Genomic DNA, 19,700 nt, shown 5'->3' on the forward strand with positions numbered 1-19,700 from the left:
CATCACTGCACATCCTAGCCAAGCTTCTTGGATCAAATCTCTTTCACATCTACTATGTACATATGATCTTCATGACAGTTCTGTGAGATAGGCAGGGGAGAAAGTATCCCCAGCTTGAAGGTAGGGAAACTGAGGCACAGAGCCGGTGATTAGTCAGGATCAGAGCCAGGACTCGGAGCCAAGTTTTCTTAGAGACCAGAATGGTGACTCTACTCTCCTGCTTTCTCTAACTGCGAGGGTTGTGCTGGGCCTCTGATCCATCCTCCCTCCCAATCCACCAGGCCATATGGAGGAAGAGGGCTGCAGGTGGAGGCTAATTATCTAGTTATCCTGGGCTGCAGGGGCTGCCCTTCTTAGAAAGCGCAGGGGAGGGGCCTCCCTCGTGGTGCAAGGGGTTAAGACACAGCACTATGAAGCTATCCGCAGCCACTGCAGCACCAGTTCCAGGGAGCTACCCACATGGCACAGCAGACCTCTCTGTCTCGCCCGCTGGTCCCCTCAGCAGTGTATTTTGGTCGGTCTGCCTATTCTGTTCCCCACTCTGTCTCTGGTGAATCCTCTTACCTACCCCCACCCCCAACACCTCTGGCCTGTACCCCAGTTCTTGTATGCATAAATCTTTAAAAAAAAAAAAAAAAAAGAAAGCACAGGGAAACTTCCTGCATGACCTGAAGATTCCCTGTCTACCTAAAAACCTAAAAGACAAGACCTGTGGAATCCCTAATGCAAAAGATATGATTAACAATTTAAAAATAAGCTTAAAATAAAAGAGCAGTCCAATACAAGTATAATTTTTCCCTGATGAAGACCTCTTTGATGCTTCGCATGAAATGTCAGATTCTGCCCTCACCCCCATTTTTGGTTGCCCCTGCTTTACTGGTGCCCTAAGTAAATGTTAGTCAGTGCTTGGGGTGTAGAGTTAGCACAGGCTTTCCCAGCCTTTGATCTTTTTACAGTGGCCCCCAGGGGCACTCTGGGTCTCTTGCCCTATTCCGTGACACCAGCTGGAAGGAAAGGATGTGGCTGGGACCAGAGACCCAGCACTTGTCAGGATGGAGGGTGGAATGAGAGACAATGAGGGGAGGCGGGGGCAGGTTTGCCACTGGGGCCAGACAGCTGGGGTGGGGGCTACTGGGGTGCAGCCACAGAGGTGGCGAACAGGGCATGTACAGGGCAGGGCTAGGGAGGAGAGCCCAAATGTGAGTGGGTGTGGCACAGCTAGGTAGCCAGAGTCTCCAGGCCGGGCCCCTCTGTTTAGGGTGCAGTGGGCCTGAATGTGGGCCATGGGGAGGAAACTGCCTTTCCTGCCTTCTTTTCCTTCCCCCTGAGGAGAATCAGGAGTGTTTCATGTTGTCTGACTTCCACACCCACAGACTGGGTGAGGGGCGGCGGCAGGATCCTCAGGCCAAGGCTACCAGAGTCCTTTGTCCCGCCCATTGCAGGCTAACTGTGCCTCAGCTCCCCCCACTAAGTGTTATGTCCAGTCCTGACTCCCAAGTTGATTTCTCTCAAAATACCTATTTATTTTCCCATCAGATATAAAATTCAGGTGATTTGACAGCATGAAATAGGCACTAGTGTGTTCCAGGCCCCCTGAAATGCACGGCCCTGACCATCGTGGGCTGTTACATCACCTGACAGCACCTGTTTCTGCTTCCACCCTGGGGCTCCTCCTTGCGTTCACGATGCCCCTGCTGGGCTGGAAAGGAACTGCAGGGCTCCTTGGAGGGAAGGATTTGTCATGGGTGGCCAGTGAGTCCCAGAATGCAGTCCCTCCCCCAAGTAGGGGAAATGGGAGTCTGAACCCCACGCCCAAGCCCTGAGGGGCTAGAGCAGACTAGGTGGAGGAGACAGCCCCTTCCTGAAGCTTCTTTGGGGTGGCAATCTCCAACCCTCACCCCAGGCTTTATGGCAGAACGCCAGACACCCCAGGACCGCTGCCCTGGTGGCCCCACCTAGGGAGGTCCCATTCCCACATCCTCCGGCAAGGGCTTGGAGTGCTCCTTCCCCAAAATACACACGTGAGTGTACACATACACACACTGACAATGACGACAAAAAAAAAAAAAAAGAAAAGAAACCAAAGCCAGGAGCGGCACACTGTCTGGAACATGGAGTGAAAAAGGGGGCCCAGCGAGGAAAGAAACCGAGGCGGGGGGCCTGGGGTTGTGACTCAGGCCCCAGGAAGCTGGCTCCCAAGCCCGGGCCCTCCAGTGACTCACAGAGACTGCAGGCTCGGCAGATCCCACAGCGCCTCTGCGGGGATCCCTCCCAGCTGGTTGTTCTGCAGCATCCTGTAAGGGAGAGAGGGCTTTAAGGACCCACAAGGCATGTAGACCTGGGGGTCCTCCCTTGAACCCCCTGCCTCATGCCAGAGCCCTCCCTCTTGCCCCAGCTTTAGAGCCTCAGAGAGAGTTTTGGTCCAGCACCCCTCCCCCTACCCACCAGCCCTCTTGGGACTGGGAGGGCATCTCAGATGGGAGGGACAAAGAGAACCATGGGGAAGAGAGAGACAAGACCTCTGGGAAGCAGTAGAGGCCAGAAATCAAACATTTGTGATTCTGTCAGTGAGGTCAGGAAGAATGTGCAGGAAGGTAGGTGTTTTCCCCCCGGCCTCAGTTTCCCTGAATATGCAGCTGTGAAGCTGAAGTTTGTTGAGGGGAAGAGAGGATGTGGAGGAGGTCAAGGTCCCTCTAGGGTGGCAGAGCCCCTGGCAAAAGTGATTTTGTGGCATCCCTGTCTGTAGAAATGATTCGAGGCACCCAGGACAGGGGGCAGCACAATCCTGACATTCAATCACACAAGGTCCCACAGAAGAAGGTACAGTCAGCAGGCCCCATCTGCCCATAAGCTGCTCTCCCAGAACCAGCCCAGCCACAGCACCCCAGGACGACCCCATAGGCAGGAATCCTGGAGCATGTCGGGGCCCCTGGAAAACCCCACATGAGGGTAGGGGGTCAGAGCGCACACAGGAGAGAAGTAGGGGCCTGGGATGCCCCCTCCAGCATCACTACCAATACCAGCTATCCCAGGCACCAGAGCGGGTGCTAGAAAATTTTGAGGTGGACACGCCAAAGCACAGCAGATCCCTTCAAAACAGAACTGAGTGGGGGGCCTGCCTGCATGGTTGTAAGGGAGGAACTGGGTGAGGAGATGGGAGGAAAGCCCTGGATAGCAGCAGCCAGCTGAACCTCCTTACCTGTAGGCCTCTAGACCTGGACCTAGAAATGAGGACTAGGAGGGCACAGGGGGTGCAGGCCCAAGCAGGATTTCAGGGAATAGCTGGGGAAGCAGGAAGGAAGCTGTCAATTACGCCAGACAGTGTGGGTGCCTCCAGCCAGGCCCCCACTGACTGCACAGCATGTGTTCTGGACACACCTGGGCCTGCAGAGCCCAAAAGAGGCTACTTGGGAACCAGGGGGTGGAGGGGACAAGCATTGAGCTAGTCCTACTGTGCGCCAGGTGTGTCATCCTCTCTTGTTCAAGGTGAATTATCAACCCAACTTTCAGAGGGGAAAGCTAAGGGACATGTCCACCCAAGGTCATTCAGCTCACGCTGCAATGTCTGCCGTGCTTCAGGAAAAGCAGAGCATTTCCTAGTCTGAGTTTAATCACAGTGGCAGACAGCATGCGGGGTGCTGGTCTTGGAACCTCACAAGTGTCAGCTCCAGAGGGTTCGGCAGAGTCCCAGTGCCTGACTATTACACCACCAGCCTCTGTCAGGCGAAACCACCTGAGTAGTAGTGACCGAGACCTCCTGTGTGACTGTCCTGGTCAGAGTGCCACCTGCTATCTCTCTTAGACTCTGTTTGTGGACATAAGAAAATTCCAGACATGAACAAAACCATTACACCTTGAGAACCAACGAATGCTGGGCTCAGGTGATTATGGGGTGAGGACTGAGAGGGTCCCTCATGGAGACAAAACTGAGGAAGGGGATGGAGAAGCAGACTCTGGGGCACTGGCATTCTCCCTGCCCAACCCCCTGCTCTGGGACTGGGTGAGCAGCCCCCAAAGGCAGCCTGAGCTCAAGGAGTAGCAGCACCCAGGGTCCCTTCCCGGATATACCTTGTATGCCTAAAGGTCTCTCGGCACCCCTCGACGCCCCCCCCACCCCCGGGCAGGCTCCACTCAGGCAGCCCTGGCCTGCACCCTCAACTCTGTCCCTTTCCAGCAGTTAATATGTATTTGGGTCTTAGCTCTGTCTGTAAATTGGGAAAAACGATAATGACCGCATCTGCTCATAGTATGGATTAAATCTGAGAAGCCCCATAGAGAACTTGCAGCAGTGGCTCACACAAAGTTTTAAAAGCTCAGCAACCCATTAGCTGAATTACTAATTATTAATATCTGGTCTCAGTTCTGCCACACACTGGATGAGTTGGATAAGTCACTTCGCCTCTCTGGGCCTCAATTCCCTCATCTCTTAAGGAAAAAGGCTGCCCAAGAGGCGTTAAACCACACTCAGCTGTAACCATCCAGGACAGGCCAGCCTGCCCACCACCCTGCTTAGTCCTCTGTCCTTCCACCATTCTGACCCTTTTCATCTGACTTCTTCCTGAGACCTCCGGGGGCTGCCTTGATTCTCACCCAGAGACCTCAGGGTGCTTGGAGCCAGGACACAAGTGATGCTTGGGTGAGCAGGGAGGGACACTGGCTGCTCATCAGGACCCCCTGCCATGTGCTCCCCTTCCTCGGGCCCCACCCTTCAAGGAAACCCAGAGGTTTCACCTGGTCACTCCATAGGCAGGATCTTCGTGAGCATCTTAGGGTATCTCCACCTCATCATTGCTCCGATCCCCCTGTCTTTTCCTCTGTTCAATCCCAGGTCTAGAAAGCACATCAAACGCTCCAAATAGTAGCTCCCTCCCAAGGCAGGGGCTGCAGCATCTACTCAGTGCACTTCCCTCCAGAGTGTGGTAACTCAGGCCTCCCCGACAATGACAACGCACCCCAGGCCAGGAAGGCTAGTCTCCAGAGAGCCCTTTCTTTCGTGGAATCAAACCCCAGTAAGCTGAAGGTCAGCATGGCAGAGGCTACACCCCTGGCCGTTTTCCTTGCTGTTCCTGGCCTGTTTCCCAGCCATCACTCTTTTATTGAAACACAAATGGGTCATAAAATCTGGCAGCACCTTTGGGCAGGAACAGCCCCTTTATTTTCCAAATGAGGAGCTGGAAGCTTAGGGACTGGAGGTGACTTGCTCTAAAGTATGAAGAAAACTAACAGAGGAATCAGGACTAAGGGCCCAGATCTCTCCCCCTGGGTCAGAGCTTTTGTGAGCACATTTCCCTGCTCTCTCCCTGGCCCTGATTTTGCATGGTGAGGCAGGGTCTCGGCCTAGTGGCTCTCTGCCCTGGCTGCACTTTGGAATCACCTGGGAATATGCCACTATCCAGGCCCCACTGTAGCCAGATTAACTTCCCCGGTCGGCCCAGTCAGCCGCAGGCGTCCCTCAAGCTTGAAGCCAAGTCTGCCCAGCCAGGGGTTTGTCCCGGCTTCTGCCCTCTCCACCTGTGAAGTATACACTGGGGAGCAGTCCTCTGGCCCAGAGGCACACCAGGCAGGAGCCATAAGTGTTAGAGCCAGAGTATTCCAGAGAGTGACCCAGCAATGACTTGACTCTTGGTCTTGTGGTGGTGTCTCCACTGCAGCCAGAGCGGTGCCCCTGCTCCAAGCCCTCCTGCACGAGCTGTTTTTAAGTTTCTACAACTGAAATTGCAGTTGGAAACTTTCTTCCAACATCCTCATTTCAAGGTGAGGAGACTGAGGCTCAGGGAGAGGAAAGTCAGGGTGTCCTCCTTAACACCTGTTCTGGAACCTGGTGAAACTGGTCTGGTCTTGAGCCTTCCACTGCACGTGAGACTGGCTTCCTGGCATATCAGAGTCCACCCACGACAGGACGAGGCAGAAGACTTTGCTGCCTAAGAGGAAGGCCTCAGACTCTCCCTGGGCTCCTGGAGCCCGGGCAGCCATAGTTCATGGGCCAGGCCAGGTGATATCTCAGAGCCTAGCACCCCTCACAGCTCAAGTCTCTCCTCCTTGGGCCAGTTCAGTTCATGTCATCCAAAAGCAACCCCGACTCTGGGGTCCTGGCCGCTGTCCAGCCAAGTAGACAACAAGCACAGGCCACATCAGCCTAAGACAGTGCAACACAGAGTGAGGAGGCTGAGTGGGAGACCAACCCAGGCAGATTTCCAGGGGCGGCCAAGAGCCACTACCTCCCTCCACCCCTCTGAGACCTCAGGCCAGGACTCCAGACAGCACTGGCCCCAGCTCGAGAAGTAGCAAGCTTCACATCTAGAGCCTCAGTCCTTCCCAAGATGACAGAGGCTAGAAATCCCACACCACATTCCCAGGGGTTCTAGGCTCAATCCAGGAGCAGGGTTGGGGGACTCTCTTGCCAGCCCCTGAAGGGCCTGGGCGTGTGAACTGTCAGCCTCCTTTTTCCCAGATTTGGGTCTGATGAGAAACAGCTGAGGCCCAACAGGAGACTTTCTAGATAGAGCCAGACCCACCTGATGCAGGTAGGGCAGAGGCCTAAGACTCACAGTTCTCCAGGAGCATAGATGAGGGGCAAGAAGCCTGTGAGAGGGAAGGGGCTGGGGGCATCTGAGATAAAGCTGCCCCCTCCCCTCTCTCTCTCTCTCTCTCTCTCTCTCTCTCTCTCTCTCTCTCTCTCTCTCTCTCTCAACCACAGACACCTGGTCTTTCTCCATCCTCTGTGAGACACAGCCATTTTGGACATTTCAGCTTCCTGGGGAAGGCCCCATGCCCCAGGCTGTGGGCAGGATGCACACAGCTGCCCCTGAAAGGGTACACAGGGCAGGTACCCTCAGCGGTCTTGCCCTTTCCTCCAGGACAGCACGGTGGTAAGACAGATGGCCAGTGAAGCTGGCCTCTGGGCCTCCACAGTTGTGAGGAGGATATTCCCACTATTGTCTCATGAAAGGGGTGAGGCTGAATTCCCTGCAGGGGCTGGCTCTCTTGGGGACCCAGTAGAGGAAGGAGAGTCTCCCTAAAGCCTCACCTCCAGTCAGGCGTGGGCTGAGCTGGCAGGAAGCACCGAGGTGGGGGTCCTGCCACAGTCATTTAGGAGAGGATCAGAAAGGGGGTCCCCTTTTTTGTCCTGTGCCTCTGGGAGGGAAGAAAGGAGGCAGAGTGTCCCACAGGGACAGTCAAGCCTCAAGGAAAGGAGGAGGCCATTCAGATAAGAGTTCCAGGCATAGAGAAGGCTGGGCAGCTAGGGGCTTGTCCCCTGGCACAAGATTACTGTGCTGATGGTGGACTTTCCTGCTCCATTTTTCTTGTGGGTCTGATAAACAAGTAATGGACAGACACTGCAGCAGGAGACACCGGCCTCACGTGGCAGAAAGCACATACTGCCCTGATACAGGTGGAACCCGCTGCTCTGACTCCGCCCTGAGGAAGAGAGTACCTTTCCCGAGACCACCCAACTCGTCCCTAAGGCAGACAAGCCCTGCAGGCAAAGAACTGACACAAAGGCTTTGGGGGACCAAGTGGGCTTTGAGGATGGGGCAGAGTGAGGGCCACTGGCAGTGCAGGCAGTGGCCAGTCTGGCTGAGCTGGGGCTCTGACCAGCAGCCTCTCCCACCGCTCAACTCACTGAGCCAAGGGCGCCGTTTGTAGAAAGGGGGCGGGAAGCTTGCGGTTTCTCCGAGGCTTTGATTTATTGCCTAATGCAGGCAAAGAAGAAAGAGGAGGCTCATCTCTAAGCCGGAGTCTTAGGAACGGGACGTGCGTCTCACATCTTCTGAAGGCCTAGCAAACAGGGCCCGCTCTCTAATCCGGCTGCAGGTCTGAGCCTGCCGCTGGGCACAGACACGCCACCAAGCTGGCCGCCTGCGCGGCACGTCTGGTGCAGGAGGCCTGCCCACTCTCCCCCACCCCACCACCCCCAGGCAGTCATGTTTATGGGGAGCCAGGCAGACAGTGAAGAGGCAGGAAGAAGAACTGAGAGGTGGGGAGCAGAGCATCAGAGAGAGGGAGACCAAGGGAGGAAGTGTGAGGCACGCCAGAGACTCGAAGGCTGAGGGCTAAGGTGCCAGAGACTGAAAAGGTGGAAAAAGGGGAACGTGCCAGGCATGGCTGGCCTGTGAGCTACCATAAGCTTGAAGCCAAGATGGCAGGGCTACTGCTAGCCCTTAAACAACTTGGAGCAAATTAGAAAAAGGTAGATGTAACCCCAAGGCAGGCACAGGTCTGAATTTCAGCCTCTTCTTACCACCACCCCCCACTTCCCACGGTCAGTATTCTTGTGCAGTCAGCAGCCTGCTCCGCTGTGCAGGGAAGACCTGCAGCTGAGGGCCGAGCAGACAGCGGAGCTTGAGATGGCTCCAAATGCTTTTTAGGACAGAACTTCAAATCTTCATTCCTCTGCTCCTGAATCAACAAAGCTCCTCATTCTCCTCACCACCGCCCCCCAAACATCCAGTGGTGTTGGGCCTTCCTCTGCCCATCTTCAGAGCCAGCACATCCACACACCCCACCTCTTTTCACCCCAGTCCTAAGAACAGGCCAGCCTGGGGAGGACAAGGTGAGCTGTGTGCTGGGCCGGGAGGAGATGGTGCCTCAGCCTTCCCTTCTCTAAAATGGGCCATCTGTGCAATGGCTAGGGGGAGTCTGGGTGAAGCTTCTCTCCAATTCTCAGTTGCTTTTGGAGTCAAAGGAAAGTTGAAAGAGCTGGGATGAAGAAACCTGAACACTGAGGAGTGGCCACATTTACAGTGAGAATGGAACTCGGGGTTATGTCACAACGACCAGGGCTGGAGCCAAGAGGAAGAGTGGGCAGAGAAAGCCACACTGGACTCCTCTACTGGTCTGTAACTGAACTCAGCCCCACCAAAACCTTTTCGGATGGTCCATGTTGCCCCAAAAAATGTTGCTTCACCTCCTTATAGGGTTGCCACATCAGGTGCAAAAAAATTTTGTTATAGACAAGGTAGTGAAGAAATGGAAATAAAATAAAAAGCAGAAGATAAGGAGATGATAAGCAAGGCAAACCAAAACTCAGGTTAAAAAAAACTTCCATCTCCCACCCACCAACCTGCACGCTCAAGGCCTCCCCTCTATGTAAAATGGGGTATACTTATACTCACAGGATTTTCAGGCTATAGAGACCAGAGAACGCTTGTCCTGGAATGTGGGAGAGGTGGTTCCCAGACAGCCTCCTGCAAATCAGAGCAAAGGGTCAGTGTCTTTAGTTGGGAATGCAGAGGGGAGGCAGCCACTTGTCAATGTCTCAAGCAAAGAGAGTGGTGATAACCACCATTTACTGAAATCTACAATCAGGACTTCATACCCGTCATCTCTCTTAATTCTCACTATCCCCTTGTAAGGTGCCTCAATGATCAGATCAAGAAACTGAGGCTTAAGAGGTCAGGTCACTTCTCCTAAGAGTCACAGAGTTGGTCAGTCATAGGTCTGAGGACCGTCTGGACTCATGTTCTCTCCACAGGGCTGTCTCCTCTCCCAAGCCCACCTGCCCTCAACTGGTGACCTGTGCGTACGCTGTCACTAGTGGAAGGTTAGATCCAGACAGGTGTGGGTGTGCCTCCCCATGACCTAAACTACAAAGCTAACCCCCACTAATCCAGGAGGGCTAGGAAATGGCATATTGGAATTAGTCTAACGTTCTGCTCTAATTAAGTATGTTTTTCATGGGGCGATCACCAATTTTGAAAGGAGCAAATGTGACAAAATATGCTTAATGTGTATACTTAATACTAAAGCCTGACAGAGCAGAGTTTAATTGTGGATGATTCAGAAGGCCCTTGGGATCACCAGTCCTCAACAACATTATTATGCGCATCAATTCCTATCAAGAGGCCCACAGATATAGAGATTGTGCTGACACACCTCAGAAGCTATTTTTAAAAACTGTATCGCTAATGAGAGTTTCTTTATTTAGTATTTGTTGTTTTAAATAAGAAAGAAAGAAAGGCACGGAGAGACATCAGAAACTGGACATTTGCCATCATAGAGTCTTTTATTTAGGGGGTCTTTAAAATGGGCCTAACCCCCTCTAAGGAAATGGAAGATGGAAGACCAGCCTAGAATTCTCAGATCAGCCCCTCTGTCACCTGCCCCCACCACTGATCCTCAGCTGTGCTCCTGGTTTTCATTCCTACCCAAGCTGCCTTGCCCCTGCCCCAAGCCCCCTCAGCTGCCTCACACACTCTCATTTCCTTTGAAAATTCCTCTCCCAGGAAGGCTCCCTAGCCCACAGGCAGCCCCACTACCTCTGACTCCCTGACCATCCCCTCACAGAGCACCTGGGTCCTCACACCAGACGGCCTCGTTCACAGGCTCCCTTCCTGCAGCACAGGTCACAGCCTTGCTGCAAGCACCCTGAGGCCCTCGAGCAGCTCATGGATCTTGCTTTCCCCCAGAGCACCTTGAAATTGCCTTTCACATAAAGGTGGCCCAAGAAACTCCTAGTCTAGAAGACCCGGCCTCCGCCCTGGGAGCTGATGGAATCATACCTTCATCAGGGATTGGCTAGCTGTTCCATGTCCCCATGTCTGGGGCGCCAGCCAGGGTCGGGATGGGACAAAGAGATAGAGGTGGGACCAGAGTAGAGGTGAGTTGGGATTGTTTTCAGGACTATGAACCCAGTGCTTGCACCATGTAAGCAGCGCTCTGGAGCCCCAGGGATACATGATGGTGCAAAAGCAAGAAGAAGCAGAGATGGAAGGGTCAGAGATCGGGCTAGGTGAGGAAGGGCAGAGTGCCTGGCTCCCCCGAGCAGACAGGCCAGAGGGTGGTTGGTAAATAGGCAGAGAAGACAGGTTTAGGGATTCCAGGGATTGACCTGGGAGGACTTTGTGGAAGAAGTGGGCCTTGTGCTTGGCCTGATCCAGAGTTAGGTGGCCTGAGAGGAGACAGAGATGTGGACATGCCGGGTTGAGAGAGAAACCTGCTCAAATGCAGGAGGGGAAACTCAGGGGAGGTGAGCAGGACTGGCTTCATTGAAGCTAAGTTGGCCAGGTGGGCTTCGGCCAGGTGAGAGAAGACATTAGAAGTGGATCTTTTGGCTATGGGGAGCGGAGAAGGCTCTTGAGCAGGAGAGATACACCCAGAAGATGAACAGTGTTTATTAGAAAGGACACAGGATATCTGTCAGCTAGGAGGCTGGCACAACCCCCAGATGTGAGGGGACAACTAGGGCAGTAGCCATGGGAGTGGAGAACAAGGCAGGAGGTGAGAGACATTTCAGAAAAAGAACCACCAGGCCTTGGGGAGTGGATGGAGTCTGATGCGCAGGATGAGAGCAGGTCAAATGTGATGCCAGGGAGAGTTGCAACTCTCGACCCGGAGACAGAAAGCTGCAAAGAGGAGTTGATTTGGGGGTGTGGGGGGGAAGTCCCTGGCTTTTCGAGTCCCTAGACCATGAGGCCCCATGCTGCCACCCCAGAGTTCACACCTGGGCCAGGTATCAACTGATGCCCTGCTATCAAGAACAGCCTGGCTTCCCAAACCCCTTTCTTTTGAGCTCCACCCCACCTCTTGGGGAGCCTGGGTTGGGGAGTTCCTGCAGCTATTGGGGGTCACCTGCCAGCCCCCCAAGTATCTACTCACAGCTCCTCCAGGAAGCGCAGGTGGTGAAAGAGGCCAGGCTCAAGCTCTGTGAGGTTGTTCATGCTCAGGTCTCTGTGGGGAGAGAAAATGGGAAGGGCTCTGTGAGTGTCCGTCTGTCCCACTGCAAAATCCAGCTCCAAACACCCACAGAGAGCCCCAGGGGTCCCCATGGCACCCCATACACATAATACGCCAGCCTGGCAACCTCAGCTCATTCTCTAAGAGGGAGAAGCAGGCAGGGAGCTGGGCCTTGCACGTCCCTGTCTATGCCCTTTCTGTGCAGTCTCCAATGTCCCCTCTGCCTTTCTCTGTTTCCCCACCCAGCCCCCTAAAATGGCTGTGATTGGGACTATAAAGAAAGTTGACCTCCCTGTAAATGGAGGCGCTCACGAAAAACTCATAGAATGTCAGAGCAGGAGGGGAGGGTCTTCTCAATACAAACTATACCGCCTACACTTTTACCAATGGGGAAACTGAGGCCTGGCATTCCGAGCCATGCTGATCTATGGAGCAGGTCATATAGGAGTCAGTCTGAGCTGGTGGGACTTCCTGCCCTCGGAGGTCTCCGCCAGTCTCTTTCCTGGTGGCTTCCCTCCCTCCATGCTTCCTGCTTTTCTCCAATGGGAAGACTCAGCACCTGCCTGCATTCCCAAGTGGTGGAATAGCAGGGCCTGCTCCCTCCGTGGATTCAAACCTTGGATCATCCCATCTTCCCATATTACCTGACAGGCCCTCTGGGTAGTTTCTGTGTCATTGTCCTCCAACCACAGTAATAACTGCTGTGTGTCAGGTACTGGCTAACCTTTATCCAAACAGACCCACTTAATTCTCACAGCAACTGCAAGGCAGAGGCCATTGGCATCCCCAGGTTGAGGAGCAAAGAAGAGAGAGCATCAAGCCTTGGAATCCACAGGCCCTGACGTCAACTCTCCCTCCTACCTTTACCTACCAGACCTCTGGCCTTAACCACTGCATCCCTCAGTTTCCTCATGCATAAAAATAAATGAACACAGTCAGGCCTCCCTGGTGGCTCAAAGGGTTAAGACGCACCCTATGAAGTTATCCGCAGCCACTGTAGCATGAGTTCCATCCCAGACCTGGGAGCTACCCACATGGCACAGCAGACCTCTCCTGACTCACTCACTGCTCCCCTCAGCTGTGTATTTCAGTCAATCTGCCTGTTCTGCTCCCCACTCTGTCTCTAGTGAATCCTTTCACCACCACCACCCCCACACCTCTGGCCTGTACCCCAGCTCTTGTATGCATAAATAAATATATCTTAAAAAAATAATAATAATAAAATAAATGAACACAATCTTCTAGGGAACCTGTAGGATTAAAAGAACCAGAGCATCCAGACTGCCCAGCACATAGCCCTGACACGGTGGGTATTTGCTCTTTTCCTTCCACTGTCCCTCAGTCACCCGCAGGTGAGCGTGGCAGCTCAGCAGGCCTGGGGGGAGGTAGGGAGGCTTCTGAGCCTTCATTGTGGGCCCCACCCTACATCAGCATTTTCTGCTGCATTTGTGCCTGGTGAGCACTGGGGTCTGAGGCTGTATGTGGCCGACATGGTTGGGCTCCATCCTAGTTCAAACTCCCAACAGCTGCTTCTCACCTCTGCCAGCGCCCCCACCCCCAGAGGTACAGAGGTGGGCCCAGATCAGAGCACCGCACTGCCCAGTCCCACCCCAGGCCTTCCCATAGCACCTCCCTCCAGCCTCAGTGTCTCCACTTCCCCCGAGAAATGAGTGTGCATTATGTGTGTTCTCAGACAGGCAGGCCAGAGACGGTGCCTGAGAGCCCAGTTCCAATCTATAAAAAGACTGTTTAGTCTCAAATATTTTATCTTTGATAAAGCTGGGACTCCGACGCCATGTCCTCTGAGGAAGGACATGGTCCAGCCAAAGAACCGGCCTGTGGGACTCGGGCAGGGTGTTGTCCATGGCTCCTTCCTTTCCACGTGGAAACAGGCTGCCCAGCCCCCGGTCTGCCCCATCCAGAAAGAGGGCCACAGCAAGGGGGAGGCCCACGTGAGCATGGCCAAGGTTAGGGGCAGAATGTAGAGAGTTCACTGAAGAAGTTGAGATCAGAGTTTGTTTCTCAGATGTTTGCACATTCTCCTAGCCTGGGGTTCCAAGCAGAAACGTGAAGACATTGGGATTCACTGGACAGTGGCAGGGTAAAGGGCAGCGATGCCCACAGACCCCCGGCTAGCGGCCAAGGTCGGACTGGACTCCTCCCCCTTGAGTCCTGGGCCTGGCTCATCCTCAGCCAGGCAGGGAGGCGGGAGGTGCCACACACACACACACACACACAAAAACGATTACCTCTAAATATTTACCCTGTGCATTTCTGGACGTGTCTCCACAGGAGCGGGAGCGGGAGTTCAAGGAGCACACGGGGCATGTGACTCAGGCCTCATCACTCAGCTGTCCCTCCAGGGGCCGCACCTCAGAGGCTCTGATGTGGCTCCATGGCCCCCTCCCTCACCCCACCACACTGACTAGCGGCCTCATTGTTCTCCCCTGGAAAGGAGGGGGCCTGTACCCCCCAGCCCGCCCCCACATCCTGCCCCAAGACAACACATAGCCCAGCTGCAGTGTTTAGTGAGGGGGCGCCCGGGGATGGGGGGGAAGCCCCATTCAGGCCTGGCCCTCTCACAAAAGGAAAAGGGGTGAGGCTGGTACCAAGGAGAGGGGAAGGGAGAGGAATGCTGAGAGCTGGAAGAGGGAGGGGCTGTGGAGATTTCAAAGCTGAGATCCTCTGAGCTGATGCCACAGGTCTGGGAACGACTAAGGGCCCTGGCAAGAGGTGCTGGGTCGGGGGTGGGGGGGGTGCCGTGCCTGGGCATTCACCAGGAAGGCGTCACCACTGTGCAGAAACCCTGGACACAGTTGTCCTGGAAAGTTGGTGGTTCTGAAGTCTGAGATTCGACCTTCCTGGGAGGTCAGTAGTTCTAGTGCAGTGCAGAGAGCACAGCTCAGATGCAGGGGAAAGCGGGGGCACTCTGATCCCTGGGGTGCGTGGAATTTGGCTGTGGTTGCATTTGCTTGAACTTGTGAGTATTCATGAGTTATATTAAGATAAATGAGCTCTTGGGATACATGCGCTTGTCTTGTGGGGTGCTAGACACACATGTGTCACACGTTAGGGTGCATGTGTGATCTGTCACATGCACTTTGGAACACTGAGCTGTCAAAAGTCACACGACCTCAAAGCACCCCTTGATTATAAAGACAGAAACTCCAGGAGGAGGAAAAGCCTGGCCCAAGTCTCTCCTTGTGATTGGAGAAACTTTTTTGTCTGTGTGACCTTCTCTCAGCCTCAGTCTCTCCGTTTTCTCCCCTGGCCCCAGGAAAGAGCAAGGGAGCAGAGTGATGCTGTTTGGGGTTTCTCTTGTGGCTAAATTGAATACCTGATGCTTGGACTTAAAGTCTGCTCCCCACCATCACCCTATGACATTACAAATACACACATGCACATACATGCACACATGCATGTACACATTACCTCTTCCTGGGACTGGCTTCGTGCACACATGACCTGTGACAGGGTCGAACGCGCTAAAGACCGGGCCTCAGACTCGTTCTCTGCTGTTGCCATTGTGAGATTCCTCACGGGTTTTGGATCACGTTTTCATTTTGCCCTGGGGCCGGCGAACTGCTGCCCTCAACTGAGCAGCAAGGGTTGAGCGGCTGGGCTGCAACCCACTCTGGAGCCAGAGAGGCCGTGTGTGTCCTCCAGTGGACACAGCCATTTGGGGGGTGGGGCAGGAAGGAGTCAATGGGGGGGGAGGCTGGTAGGCAGGGAAAGGAGGGGGAGAAGTGAGGGGCAGCCCTGGGCATGGGAAGTGGAAGTTTCTGGCTGCACATTAGGAAAATGTTCTCATGGCTTTACCCTGTGAGGCAACCGGACCACCCAAGGAAGCTGGGTGAGGCGGTGTCACCATGGAGACAAGGAACAGGTTTGATAAGAGTGAGGATGCTGGGGAACTGAGGAGGCACAGAGCAACAAGACCCGAAACTCTGTGTGTGTGTGTGGGGGGGTGTATTGGGAGACCCTCCTCCCATGGCATTCTGCCCAAATCCAAGGACCCGAGGGGGATTTATTCTATTTGAATCTTTCCTAGGGGAGGAGGGAACCCAGCCTCTGGGTTCTGCTGGGACAGAGCTGGGAGCACTGTCTCCACCTGGCTGGAGAGAAGGCCTGGAAGCAGGGCCCCCTTTTTCACTGTCTCCACTGTGGGCTCAAATTGCTCACCTCCGTGGCCAGGTAAACAGCAGCTAGGGAGGCGGGGAGATGAGCCCCTGTCCCAGGCAGAGTGTGTGCCCGCAGTGGTTTCTGCACTGACTCTGCTTCCTGAATGTGGCGCCTGCCCTGCACTGCTGCCTCCGTTACTAGCCCCGCGGGCATTACTCAGCCGTGTCACCTCCAAGCCTCCATTTTCCCATCTGTAAAACAGGGCTAATAATAGTACTTGCCTCACAAGTTGTAGTGAGAATGATATGAGTTCATAAACGTGAAAGAGGACTCAATAAGTGTAACTTATTATTAATATTACATTCATCTAACTAAATTATAATGATTAGTGCATAATGCCCTTGAGCTGCTTTTTCCTCTCTGTGCCCTCCAATCCTGGAGGGAAACCTAGCAAAGAGGGGCATGCAATCAACATTTAAAGGAATGCAAAAGGAATAGATAAGACCACCCTGTCCCAGGACTCTGTCGCTTTAAGGCTTAACTTCTGGAAAGAAATTAGTGGGTGCTGGGTTCCCAGAGCACTTGCAGATCTGTGGGTGCTGCTTCTAATAATGCTCTCTCATTGGGCATTTGTAAGAGCGAGGAAAAGCAAGATCCTCTGGAGAATTCCTCCTGCATCCACTATGCACACCAGGATTCCTCTTGATCTTCTCTCCCAGGGTGACTGCCTGGGTGAGGGTCTCAAGAGCTGCCATGACCCCATCCCCCCAAGGCCAGGCTGCTGGGCACATTTCCTGCCTTGCTGGGAGACAACTGGGGGGTGGCAGCAGGGAGGAGGATGGGCTGGTATAGGAAGAGCCCAATATGGGGATTCTCTCCTGCTGTAACGGGCCAGTAGACATGCTGGCTGCCTTGGGGACCATCCGGTGCTCAGAGCACTCGCTGAATTCCTGTCCACAAGAAGAGGCAGATGATGGGTTAGAGGGGAAAGAACAGGAAATCTGGAATCAGGGACCTGGTTCAGTTAGATCAATGTCAAGGTCCCTTCCAGCCTACAGGCCATTCTGTTACTTCCTGACAGGCTGCCCTGTGCTGGCTCAGGAGTTCACAGTGTTGCTGGAGGATTGTTTACTCACAAAGTAACAACAGAAAACCCCTATGTCCTATCTTTTGTGGTTTACAAAATGGTCCCACAGCCACTGTGCCAATGGGGTTCTGAACTAAGTGTCCAGACTCCAGAGACCAACAGAGGCCGGGAAGGGAGAGGGGAAATGGGACAGAAATAAGGGTGGGGGTGTCCAAGCCGTGAGGAGCTCCCAGAAATGAGTTCCGAGTGGAAGAGCCCCAAAGAGCACCCCATCATTTGGCGCAGCAGGAGGGGTCCGTCAGCAGGGTGCGCAGGCACGTTCCTCTTTGTGCTGGGCTTTCAGCACCTCTGGTCCTGCCGGGATCAGACACTCCTGCCAGGAGTATCTCCTGGTGATTGTGACCTTCGGAATGTTCCTAATTGGAAGGAACCTTGACCGACCGACCGACAGCCCTCTAGTTGCGAGTGAGGAAACAGATAGACAGTCACCTAAGGCCACACGGCAAGCTAATAGCAGGGTGGGCGCTAGAATCGGGTCTCCTAACACTGCTCTGCCACCCTGCCCATCAGCCTGGGTGTCCTACAGAGTCTCCTCTGCCCAGTTGGTTGCCCTGCTCCTTAGCAGAGGAGACTCCCTACCAGTTGTCTCCTTTGAGATTATAAACACACGAGCTGACACAGCAGTCTCTTGAAGATTTGCAATTGCCATTAATTTGCAAACAAAGGCATGTACTTCACTCAGGAAAAAGTGTCTCCATCTCCCTACACTAACAACATAGATATTCTTGAGGCTTTGCACAAAGTCCCAGGCAAGGACAGGGCTATCTTTTTAAATAAAAGGGTAATGGCTTTATTTTCATTTCTTGGCTCCCCGGATGGTAACAAGATCGGCTTCCAGCCTGCCTGGAATAGTGGGGCCTGGCGATGCAGGAGGTAAAGGAGATAGTAAGAGACTAGCTAGGGGTTGGGGGAGGCAGGGGCTTGGCACCTGGACTTGGGCAGAGAAAGTCCCCTGAAGTCATTAAGCAAAGGTAAGGAGGGTGCCAGTGAGGAAGCGGGGCCCAGTTACCCATTGATTCAGCTGGGGCGGGAGGGCTGAGGGCAAGGGAAGGTGGCAGTCCTATAAAGCAGGTGAAAGAAAGAAGTGGTCCTGGCTAAAAGACTGCAGACGTCAGGAAGGTCACTCAGGGGCGGTGTCATATTCCATCCAGGTGACTAGGGTCTCTCCAGTGGCAGAAGAAGGAAAGGCGAGATTTGGGAAATCATGGTTTGGCACTGTGGGAACCAACCTCAGGTCAAACCCTACAATTCACCTTCTTGCGGAAAGGGGGAAACGTGATGGCAACAGCATTCCAGATGGCAGGACCTGGGGAGTGGGGGTGGGGGACGGGCAAGGGGGTCTCAGCAACACAAAATCCCCTTGTGAGGGAGTTGGGGGAGTCAGCCCATCTCAGGCTAAGGGTACTCTCTGGCTCTACCAGGCAAAGTGGTTAAGCTGGGGTGATCTGCAGAGTCTCTAACCACTCTCAAAAGTGTCACCCCCAGATCAGGTGTAGCTGTTTCTGCTTCCAGCAATTACCCAGCCCCACAGCGAGCTTGTATTGGGCAGTCGAGAGTCATGTGGACCCTGTGCCCAATGCCAGGCGAAGGTTCTCAGAGCAGAGCAGCACAGGGATTGCATAATGCCAGTGTGTGCTTCTCCCCCGTGGCTCCTTCCTTCTTGCCAAACCATGCCACCCACAGGCAGAGAAGTTAAAGGGACCCAGGCCTCCTGGGACCGGACAGGGTTACAGTGTGGTCTGAGAGCAGCCTAAGAGCACAAAGGGGCAGAGCTGCTGGAAGCCACAGAGGCCTGGCTCTGGACCTCCTTCTCTCCTCTCTGTCTCTTCTCAGAGAGGCAGGACAGACCTGCAACACCCAGTACAGCAAGCACCACCCACGTGTGGCTAAATTTAATTTGTTAAAATGAAGTCAAATTACAAATTCAGTTCTTGTGCAGTGCAGATCTAGAATATGCCCACATTCACGGGCGGTCTATTGGACAGTGCTGGTCCAGCCTCTACATTAACACTGACCCCTGTTTGATTCCCAGACTTGCCACTTACTGGCTGTGTGATCTTGGGCAGGTTAGTTCCCTTCTCTCTGTTTCCTCCCCGGTGAGGTTCTTAGCCAGTGCCTAACGCAAGGCAACTAAACAACCAATGTAACCTGGGAGTGCCACCACCAACCCTACCATGCACCAAGCCCAGGTCAGGTGCCTCCTCCTACAGGAAGCCTCATTCTTCATTACATCCAAGCAGGTGTCATCAACCAACATTTATTGAGCACCAACTATATACCAGCCACTGTGCTAGTTGATACAACCCCAAAGTCCAGGAATGTGAGATCCCTATACTCAAAGAGCCAGTAAAATGGGAACAAGGAGAGGAGCATAGACAATTACAGGTTTGAGTGATGTGAGCTGGGGCACAAGTGTCACAGGGCTTGCACAGACAAATCCACATGACCTTTTGACTCTGATCTCTGAGGGTTCAGTCCCAAAATCAGGTCACATCATCCTGTCCTTGACAAACTGTCACCTCCTACTCTCAGATTGCTCAGTCATGTAGCTGGTCTCCCCAAATAGTTAGGCTTTCCTCTATGGCCCCCAATTCCCTGTCCTTGTCGCATATATGCTACACTGGCTATATGATCCATTTTCCATGCAGCAACGGGGGGCAGAGTACAGGTGGACTCTGGCCAGAGGGCCTGTAGACCAGATGCAGAGAGGGAACAGAATAAATCTAGCAAACTGCAGTGCAGCGTCTGTATGCTG

General features: G+C 53.8%; 1 protein-coding gene across 2 annotated transcripts in view; it reads right to left on the reverse strand.

Annotated features, from left to right (window-relative positions):
• The window catches only part of LGR6 (leucine rich repeat containing G protein-coupled receptor 6), a gene marked incomplete at both ends in the record, with an annotated part of 108,601 nt that overhangs the window by 71,380 nt on the left and 17,521 nt on the right, over positions 1-19,700 (reverse strand). Inside the window, 3 exons of one of the 2 annotated variants that reach the window (XM_084245695.1) lie at positions 2,223-2,294; positions 9,117-9,188; positions 11,599-11,670. In XM_084245695.1, coding sequence (XP_084101821.1) covers positions 2,223-2,294; positions 9,117-9,188; positions 11,599-11,670 — 216 coding nt within the window. Of the gene's footprint in view, positions 1-2,222; positions 2,295-9,116; positions 9,189-11,598; positions 11,671-19,700 lie in introns of those variants that run through there. The other variant, XM_084245696.1, reaches the window with a different exon arrangement.

This window comes from Talpa europaea (assembly GCF_964194135.1).
Source record: "Talpa europaea genome assembly, chromosome: 10".
In the NCBI taxonomy this organism is placed as follows: Eukaryota; Metazoa; Chordata; class Mammalia; order Eulipotyphla; family Talpidae; genus Talpa; species Talpa europaea.